This window comes from Vicia villosa, unplaced genomic scaffold, assembly GCF_029867415.1.
Source record: "Vicia villosa cultivar HV-30 ecotype Madison, WI unplaced genomic scaffold, Vvil1.0 ctg.000742F_1_1, whole genome shotgun sequence".
In the NCBI taxonomy this organism is placed as follows: Eukaryota; Viridiplantae; Streptophyta; class Magnoliopsida; order Fabales; family Fabaceae; genus Vicia; species Vicia villosa.
The window spans coordinates 108,335-119,209 of NW_026705331.1; the positions used below are offsets into that span (position 1 = coordinate 108,335).

General features: G+C 35.2%; 1 protein-coding gene across 1 annotated transcript; it reads right to left on the reverse strand.

The window, feature by feature from the left end:
- Positions 1–2,401: 2,401 nt before the first annotated feature.
- Positions 2,402–4,170, reverse strand: LOC131630824 (uncharacterized). The gene is made up of 2 exons (XM_058901568.1): positions 3,423–4,170; positions 2,402–3,328 (listed from the first exon to the last, which is right to left on the reverse strand). The coding sequence occupies exons 1-2, from the start codon at positions 3,886–3,888 to the stop codon at positions 2,598–2,600; spliced, it is 1,197 nt and encodes a 398-aa protein (XP_058757551.1). The 5' UTR covers positions 3,889–4,170; the 3' UTR covers positions 2,402–2,597.
- Between the last annotated feature and the right edge of the window lie 6,705 nt (positions 4,171–10,875).

Here is a 10,875-nt window from a genome sequence, read left to right on the forward strand (position 1 = left end):
GTGCAGGATCATTAAGTTAGTATTTAACTTGGTTTTGACCCAGTTAAATGGCTTATAAAGAAGAACCATATAATTTAAATTCTTATTGATCAAAATATGATTTTTAAATAGAACGTCAGCTCCATAATGACTCATCCTCTAATAAGCTGAAAACATAGTAAAATGCCTTTTGGTCCGTACTTTGTGTAAGAAAATCCCACCTTTATATTGCTCATGCTATTCATCTTATTAATCGCTTTCCTTATCCTATCATTATAAATCATTCTCCTAATTTCTTGTTGTAAAACACAATTCTTGATTACACTAGTTTCAAATGCTTTGGATGTCTTGCATATGTCTATACTCTTCATAATAATCGCACAAAATTTGATGTTAGATCTAGAAATTTTGTTTTCTTGGTTATGAGGAAGAAAAAAGGTTATCTTTTATTTGATCTTAACAGTAACACCTTTCTTGTTTTTAGAAATTTTGTTTTTCTATGAATCTTATTTTCCATTCACTCAAACACACGACCATCTCTTTACCCTCTTGTTCCTACACCACCCTTTGACACAACTGACCTTGATCATGTCATTCTCTGTAAAACTCTCCTCTCACAAATTTCACATTTATTACCTACTATCCTCCTCCTCCCACCATCATGAAATCGACTAGACATACTAAAAAGTCTCCCTACCTTACTAACCATCATTGAAGTCTTCTAAACACTTCATTTTTTGCCTCCATTACTTCTATAACACCAAACTTTCCTATTTCTTCTATCCTTTCTTATGAACATTGTCAAACCCCTTACAAAAAATCCTATCTCAATCTTTCCTCCATATATGAACCAACTACTTTCTCTCAAGCTAGTAAGCATGATTGCTGGCTTCAAGCCATGAAAAACAAGATTACAAGCACTTGATCTTACCAACACATGAACCACTGTTAACCTCCAACGTAATAAAACTCCCAAAGGATGTAAATGTGTTTACAAAATAAAATATATTGTTGATGATAGTATTGACAAGTACAAATCTAGAATAGTTACAAAGGATTACACTCAATTTTAGGGTGTTGACTATTTTGATACCTTATCCCTTGTAGTTAAACTAACCACAATAATGACTCTTCTTGTCTTAGCTTCTATTATAAATTAGCATCTAGAACAACTAGATGTCAATAATGCCTTTCTTTATGGGAATTTAAATTAAAAAAATTTATGTGAACATACCAAAAAGATATAAACTTCCTAATTTTTCCACCTCTACAAAAGTTTTCAAACTCAACAAATCACTTTATGGCCTTAAACATGCCAGCAGACAATAGTATTCCAAATTGTCTAATTCCTTAATTTCTATTGGTTATACTTATTCCATTGTTGATTATTCTCTATTTACTAAATCTTGTGATAAAAACTTTCTTGCTTTACTAGTGTATGTATATGACTTAGTTTTAACATGAAATAACATCGCATAAATTTAACATGTTAAAACCATTCTTCACGGCAAATTTTGTATTAAGGACTTAGGGCCTATCAGATACTCTCTTGAATCACTATGCATCACGAGTACGATGACAGCTAAACCCTCTTCAACTTCATACAATCCCTCTCTTAAACTTCACTCAACTAATTTTACACTCTCATAATTCCATTCAATTTCGTAGACTTATTGGCAAACTCATTTACTTAACCAAATTTGCCCTGATATTTTATTTGTTGTACAACAACTTAGTTAGTTTTTTTTCAATCTACTGTCAATCACTTCCTAGCTACAAACAGAATTCTACAATATTTAAAAACAAGCCAAGGTCAGGATTTGTTTTATTCATTTGACTTGGTTCTTTCTGCCTTGCAGATAGTAACTGGACCACATGCCCCACCACTAGGAGATTTGTCACAGGTTTTTCCATCTTCCTTGGCAAAAGTCTCTCATCTATTGAAGTCCATGAAACAAATAACAGTTTCTCACTAATGTTCTAATGTAGAATACAAAGTTGTTGTAGGACTGACATGGGAAATGCAATGGATGCATTACCTCTTCAAGGACTTGCATATCAATTTCTCCAAACCAAACTTTAATTTATTGCAACAGATATTAAGTGTACTTGGCACACAACGCTACTTTCCACAAGCGTTCCAAACACATCGAGATCGACTTTCACATCATTAAAGAAAAATTGGAAAGATACCTCATCAAACTTTTTCCATTCCATCCTCTGCTTAAATTGATGATGTTCTGACCAAGACTCTTATTAAACCAACTTTTTCATCTTTGCTCGACAAGCTTAGAGTTGCTTCTATTCACAATCTAACTTGTGGGAGAGTATTAGAAGATATTACTTAATTAGTTAGTTTTGTGTTTGTTACACGATTATGGAAAATTTAGTTTCTTTTTGTTGTATAAATACACTCGTTGTATTGATATGTAACACAGATTTTATAATAATAATAATAATATGATACTAATTTGGGAATGTTGAAATTCGAATACTGGGCAAAATTTTAGGCCCTTATTTATCTGAAAAAATTACAACAGAACAAAACCAAAATAAAAGATATCATCGGTTCAATCACGAAGCATCACTTTCATTTTTCATGATCCGCCATGATATGATCAATATTGAGCAATCAATCCTTGGCTAGTAGACGGCCTCTGGAACCGACAGAGTTTGCAGGATGTTGAAAAGAGAGATGGAGTTTGGTACTTGTCTTCTCCTCCCATCATTGGCATAGCAACACCTCTCTTTACAGGACTAACATAACTTGGCCTATAAGTTTGACCCAAAACTCCTTCAATAGAATCAGTAGGATTTTTAAACTTGAATTGTGTCTCCAAATGAGCAAAAGCATCATCTGATGGCAATTGGTAATTATGAGCTTTGTTTTCCTTTTCTCCAATAGGCCTTACCCTTATGTCCAGTTCAAGCGAACCCGAAACTGTAACTCTAACACTGTTTTTATCGTCTGTTCTCTCCACAACCACCTCCCTTTCATCTCCATTAGTCTTCCATTCCGCATCGCCGTCAGTAGGAATGGTTACTAATTCACCGTCCCATTTCACGGTAAGAGAGTCAACATTGTCATTCCATTGAGTTACTCTATTGGCTGCAATAACAAGAGTGTGAGTGTCGAACATGACAGAAAGTGCTTGCACCCATGTGTAGTCGCGTGTCCTTCCTTGAGGCCGAGTACCGATGAAGTGCGCGTTGATTTGGAATTCGTCGTCTGAAACTATGGCAAAGTTTCCTCCCGTGGCTCCGTGGAAGTAGAACATCACACCGTCCCCACCAACAAAGCGAGGATCATAGCACAATGAACCATAGCCATCACAGTTTGCTCTTCTAACTGCAAATAAACCAAACAAACTCAATATTAATTCAATATTCTACTTTCTTTATATAAGCTAATTTTATTTAAAGACTATATACTGTGATCTTACCCTTGCAAGTGGCTTCACATTTGTTGCTGCAGTCAAGGAAACAACCTTTATCCTTCTTGTTCTTCTTTGGCTTCCTGACTTTGCACTCTTCTGGACATACAAGTGTCTTGAATTGACAACTATTTTTGGCGTTGCAGAAAGCTCGCTCCTGTCCCGATTTCAGAGCTGGCAAATTTTCAGACTTAGCAGATTCATCATCTTTCGGAGTCTTCCTTTTGGGATCTTTCTCCTTCTCCTTTCCGTTCCCGTTTCCATTACCGTTGTTACCTTTACCATCATTCTTTCCATTGTTACCGTTACCATTATCCTTACCGTCGTTACCTTTACCATTATTGTTCCCATTGTTACCATTACCATTACCATTTCCGTTGCCATTGCCGTTTCCTTGGCCTTGAGCAACGGAAGCTTCCATAGCGATAAGTAAGACAAAGAAGGCCACACAGATACTCAACTTTCCTCTAGCCATCTTTTGTTACTTTGCTATGCTTTTTTAGTGATTTTGAATTGCTTCAATGATGCAAAGGATATATTGATTGATGGAAGCTGCATGTATTGAAGAAAATATATAGAGAGAGACTTTTGGCATATGAATATTGGGCTAGAAGTTCGGCTTAAGATTAGCATGTATCCTTTATCTAACTACGTTTCTTAAAGTTTATGGTTGCTTGGATTAGTGATATATATGAAGGATATTCAAAGGTTAATAGTAGTTTCTTAAAAACTATATAACCATTAAAATGGCACTTTTTTTCTGATCTCGAGGTTCAATTTTATAATAGTACTCGTTAACGTTATGAGTACGATAATGTTACGTAACTAAATTTATTGTTAGATTGTGATATAAGACTCGGTTATTGTAGGCTTTGACGGTGGGAGAATAAGGAATGAAATTAGCTGTAATAACGTGGTTTTATGTGTAGAGTTTAGTATAAGGAGCTTGAAGTGATGGCATTTGAGTTGTATATTGTGTAGAACAGTTTCTCTAATGATGAAAGTCAACTGCACAACACAGTTGTTCATGCAGCTGAAAAGCCGTCCACAATTGCAAATAAGTTGTGTTTTTGGGGCCTCTGCAAGGTCCACGAAAAAACCCAATAACAAATGCCGAAAAAGAGGTATCGCACCAAATTAGTTAACCCTCATCTTTTTCAAGGACACGTGATCATACCCTCTATCATGTCTCTCACGGTTGATATATAATCGAACAACCATTCACACAATGTGTCAAATTACTTGTAGACGGTTTTAACCGTCCATATTATATAACGATCAGATTGTGTTATTTCGGGTATTCAATTAATTGTCACTCTCATATTACTTTTTACACACTGACTGACTTAAGCGTTGGAGTGTTAACTTTGAAGGATTATCCTTTCTCTATCATATTAGAAGTTTGCTTTACTGCTTCTATATATACCTTATTCCAGCACTCCATAACTCCTTTATGGTTTTTGAACAGAATAGTAGCGTCGTATATGGGAAACAATTCTTGATTCACACTGTTTTTCCACGAAAATCGGAACGCCCCAATTTTAATTACCTCATTTATTTAAATTAGTTATGAATTTGGTGTGTTTATTTAACTGTTATGAAGCAATAATTAAATTAAATTGGGTGTTAGGGGTGTGTGATGTTAGGAGAGAGTGTAGAGAGTAATTAGAAGTTAATAGATTTTATTTAGAATTATTTTATTAATTAAAATAAGATTTTAGTTTTATTATTTAAATAAAATAATAAGATAAAAGGAAAATATGAGTTTATAGAAATATTGAGGATAAGGTGGAAATTAGGGGAAAATGCGAGGGTAAAGTGTGAATATCCTAATGAGGGAAATAGATTTTATTTTAAAGGTATAATAGCTATTTTGCCCCCTGCCATATGAACGAGGTTTGAAAAATGTCCTTATAAAAAAAATTAGATTCGCCCTCTAACTTATAAAGATTTCCCTATTATGCCCCCCTCAAGAAATCCAATCATCAAAATTAATGACGTGACAACTTTTTTTTAATTTTTTATTATTATTTTTAATGACGTGGTTGGCTTAGGTGCATTTTTATTATTTTTTTATTTATTTTAATTTTATGTGGTATTTTTTATTATTATTTTATTGTTTGATAGAATATTAAATATAAAAGCTTAAAAATTAGTTCTATGGAGTGTTAAACTCAGGACCCAAAAAATACATGAAAAACACCCTTACCACTAATTTGCACCTTAGTTTGTGTTAAATATATATACCTTTTCTAACATATAATAGTTACTGTTAACTTATTATAACTTTTTAGTCAATATATAATTAATTAAATTATAAAATATATTAGTTAATAGTTAATATTTACATTATTAATTAATATTATTAATTAATAATTAACTTTATTAGTTAATATATTAAATTATAAAATAATAATTAATATTTATTTTACTGTTAAAAGTTAATTAAACTATAAAATATCAACTAAATTAAATTATTATAAACTAAATTAATTTAGTTTTAATTTAAATTAGTTTAATTAGTTTTAATTTAAATAGATTAATTAAACTAATTATAAATTAATTAATATATTTTTAATATAATTAATTTAGCTTAGTTTTAATTTGATTTATTTTTAATTCCATAAAATAGTTTTAATTTGGTTTAGTTTAAATTATTAATTATTATATAAAATATAAAATATTTTTATTTGGTTCAGTTAATTTTAACATTTTTATGTAATTAAAAATAAACTAAATTAAAAGTAAATTAAAATAAACTAAATTAATTATATTAAAACTATATTAATTAACACTACAAAAAAGATGCTCTGCAGCGACGTGGATAGCACGTCGCAACAGGCAACATCACGTGGCAACAAAAAAGTAGCGACGTGGGCCAATACGTCGCAGGAGCACGAATGACAACAATGTAGCGACGTGGAGACCACGTCAGAAAGTAGCGACGTGACTCCAACGTCGCAACAGGCTTACATTGGAAACAGCTACCTGCATACACAGCAGGTGTGGCAGGTGTGGAAAAGTGTGAAGTTGACCAATGTAGCGACGTGGTTTCCACTTGGCTACATTAAATGCTTTTTTTTTTTTAAAATTTAATCACGCTGGATGTGATTGGTTTTATTAGTTTTATATAATTAATTAATATATAATAAAATATATATAATAAAATTTATATATAATAAAATTAATATAATAAAATCTATAAAATAAAATTTATATAATAAAATCTATAAAATATAATTTATATAATAAAATTTTATAAAATAAATTCATATAATAAACTTTATATAATAAATTCAATTAAATAAAACTAAAAATTTAAAACTAATATTTTAATGAATTAAAATGTAGAATAATTTACATAAAAATAAATTAAAAACAAATAAAATACAAAATGTTTTTAAGAGGCATCATCCGGAAAATAATTATTCGGATTAAAATCATCAGCCACTCCGTCATCCTCCGGCTCTTGAGGAGGAGCATTACTGTAATTTCCACCTCCTTGCATAAACCGTCTCATCTGCTCCTCCATCTCAGCTTGCTTCTTCATAATGCCCTCTATCTGCCGCGCATGCTGCTTCTTCATAATGCCCTCTATCTGCCGCGCATGCTGCTTCTTCCGCATCATCTCCATCTGGGCCTCATTTTCGCGTCTCGCCAATTGCCTTATTAATTCAGTTTGTTCCTGTGTCAGATTTGGTTGACGCGATCCACCCTCTCCAACCTGAACTCTTTGAAACAAATTGCGGTCACCACGTCTATAGTTGGCCACCAAATTTCCAGCACCAAAAAAGCAACCATTAGGTCCTTTTTCTTTAATAACCTCACACCAAATATAGTGATCAACATCCGCGTTAACCGGCTCCCCCTCTGCTGGCATGAATTGGGGATTGTTTTCCAGAAAAATGGCAAGCCGTCTATCATATTCTTCCTGCACACATATTCAATAAAAAAAAATTAAGTTAAATATTTAAATGCATATTTAATTATACTAAATAAATATGTACATACTATAAATTAAAATATATTAAAAAGTTGCCACGTGATTTTCACGCCACAACTTATGATTTGCCACATGATTTTCACGTGGCAATTTATCAATTGCCACATGAAATTCACGTCACAAATTTTGTATTAATTTTTAAAAAATAAACAACGTAAATTTCACTTACAAGATACATCTTCGTGCGCTCGTCGACAAAACCTCCCGATCTCCTTGTCCGGGTCCTCGAAATCAGCTCAGGCATCAATGGTCTTCTCCCCAACTCCTTAGCCTAAATAATATAATTAAAAATAATTAGTAAAATATATTATAAATAAAGATGTAACTTAATAATTTTAAAATTTTTACCAATCGTCGGGCATGCTAGGCGGTGCTAATACTTCCAACTGTGTTGACACAACCGCCCTTTTCAGATGCCCTCATCTTCTTAAAAGTTTCTGATTTAGCCCGGAATTCTGGAGTCCTCCAATATGTAACAAGCTCCTGAAAAACCTCCTCGCCTATCCAGTTAGGACGGATGCCATGAAGCTCATAATTCTCCCTTACTCGCCGCAGCATATCAGACATTCTTTTGGAGCATCTGGTATTGAAAACTTTCTGAACACTTTTTCACTCATCTGGTAAATCCGTGCGTACGCACGGGTTTTGGTTTGGCCCGCGGATATGTCACCGTTTTGTTACGAGAATTCAAATAAATTAGAAAACACCAAAAAATTATTGGAAAAAAGAAAAAAAATAGACTGCAAAATAATTGTATAAGTTTTTAAAAACTTCTATTAAAAAAAAATTATTAATCACATCATTTGTAAAAAAAAATTTGTGAAAAATGAAAAATCAATTTGTGCTATGGTTTAAAATATAAAAAAATGAAAAATCAGTAGTATAATTCACATAAAAAATATGTATTTAATGTAATCATTTGTGCGTCGGCACAGGTATTACTGTGTTATTCGAGCGTTCACATGGAATTGAAAATCAGTGAAAAAATAATTTTATATAAAATTCTAAAAATAAATAGAAATAATTGTTGATAATTATACTTAATAAATATATTATTAGAATATTTTTAAATGAGGATCATTAAAAATAAAATTTCATTAGAAAAGGAAACCAATGCAACTATCTGTCTCTCGTAAATGATTTAAAAACCAATATATTAGGAAACCAATGCAATAATTAGTGTTTCTCATTAAAAACATATTAGATATTAGAAGATTGAGATTTTAAATAGGTAGAAAAATATAGAAAATTTCTTTGGCCACCTCCCAACCTTCTAGCCCACCTCTGCTGAAAAACCCAAACTACCCCTGACTTCAGAAATGCATTTCCGAAATGCAAGAAAAAGGTGATTTCGGAGATGCATCTCCGAAAGCGCCATTTTTTTAAAAAAAATTTGACTTATTTCGGAATTGCACTTCTGAAAACACCATTTCGGAAGTTCATTTCCAAAATATTGCGCGTTTTGCAGATTAAGCAAAACAGCCCCCCTCCCCCCAAATCATTTACCCTAAACCAATATCAAACTCAACTCCTCTGAGATTTTCTGCTAACACACTTCCAAGGCTGCATCAAAGGCTCCAATCACCTTGCTATACTACATTCAAAAGCCCTAAAATCACTCAATTTGTAAGTTTTATATTTGTTAGATCCATATTTCAAATGCATGTTAGGGTTGTTTTCAATTGCATAAATGATATAGGGGTAGGTTGTTAGTAGTATTTAGGTTGTTTAGAAGCATTATGGGTTGTTTTGAAGTTTGATTTTGGGGTCTGCCATTGGAGGTTGCAGAGAAGTTCTGCGCAGGGGTGTTTCGAAAGTTCATTTCCGAAAACACCTCCATCCCAGTTTTCGGAAATGAACTTCCGAACTGTATCAGAAGTGCAATTTTTTTTGTTTTTTCTTTTGTCTCGCATATTAATCGATTTCAATTGTTTACAGGAACATGTCAGGCAACCAACCAGCACGCATCAGACAGGGTAGAGAGACCCAGACTGCGTCGGCTAGACGCGAGCGGGCGGCGGCGCAGCTGGCGTCGACCTAGGGACGGGGGCAGGGCCGGGGACGCCGTGTGCGAGTTCCCGTGGACGTGGGAGAGGGTACCTCTTCATCTGGATCTAGGAGTCGGCTGGCTCGGGTATCTTCTTCCCGCCAGCGAGAGGAGGAGGAGGAGGAGCAGGAGGAGGAGGTGGCAATGGCATACCACGAGCCGGAGGGGGTACCGGATGTTGACCCTCCATCCGGGGAGGAGGATGAGCAGGAGGACAGCTACCCGGGAGGGCCCTTTGACACTTCCGTGCTGATATCCTACCGCGATCACGTCGCTAGGCGTATCTGGGAGGGAGAGGTATTTTTTTTAATTTAACCGTTTATAATTTAGACGTTTAGTCGATATTTTCTTAACGGTCTATTTAACATATGCTTTTATTTGTTTTTTTGTAACAGGAGAGAGATCCTTTGAAAATGGTGAACCACGCCCGGAAGATTTTCAGTCTGTTTAAACCAGCAGTTGAGTGGTTTAACGACGCGGTGCGAGGTTCATGGCTTAGCGGGCTCTGCATGACGGGGTACACCACCATCAGCCACGACATGCAGGGGGCTTTTGTGGAGCGCTGGCACAAGGAGACGTCTTCTTTCCACTTTCCGGTTGGGGAGATGACGATCACCTTGCATGACGTGCAGTGTCTTCTCCACCTGCCGATCAGGGGTCCGCTGTTGGCCCACACCCAGATCCAGAGGGTCGAAGTCAGTCAGTGGATGGCGCTCTATTTGGGCATGGAGCCCGAAGCTGCTGACTATGAGTGCATCACGACATCTGGGCCTCATATCCGGTTCACCACACTGAGCGCTTATTTCGAGCACCACTTGGACGCGGCAGCCGAGGCTGAGGAGGCGGGTGACGATCTATTCACACAGTATCACCGCGGCTGCGCTCTCCGGTGCTAGTACATGCATGTGGTAGGCACAGCATGCTTTGTGGACAAGAGTGCAAGGTACGTCGACGTGACCTACCTCCGCTACTTCATGGACCTGGATACCGTTCACCAGTGGAACTGGGGGGCAGCTACTCTGGCATACCTCTACCAGAAGCTGAATGAGGCCTCCAACTGGAGGACGAGGCAGTTGGTTGGATCCTGCACACTACTCACGGTACGTTTCATTTTAATTGTTTCGTATTTATTTATGTTTCGTATTTGTGTTTCGTATTTACTTATGTTTCGTATTTATTTATGTTTCAGAGCTGGATCATCTCCTACTTCTCCCGCATCCACGGTTTCCACATCGATCCTGCGTACGTTGACGCCATGCCCAGGGCCGCCAGATACGTTCTCCAGAGGGGGAACAATGCGGTGGGACTGATCAGTGCATTTTGATGCATATTCCTCTACGGTTGTACTTATACATTTCCATGGTTTGCTTATCTTATTTTTGTATTTTATAATGTTTTTATATTTTTATTTA

Coding starts and splice junctions, on each gene's coding strand:
- LOC131630824 (XM_058901568.1), bottom strand. CDS start 3,888: ATGGCTAGAGGAAAGTTGAGTATCTGTGTGGCCTTCTTTGTCTTACTT. Junction 3,329..3,422: donor ATGTGAAGCCACTTGCAAGG/GTAAGATCACAG, acceptor GTTTATTTGCAG/TTAGAAGAGCAAACTGTGAT.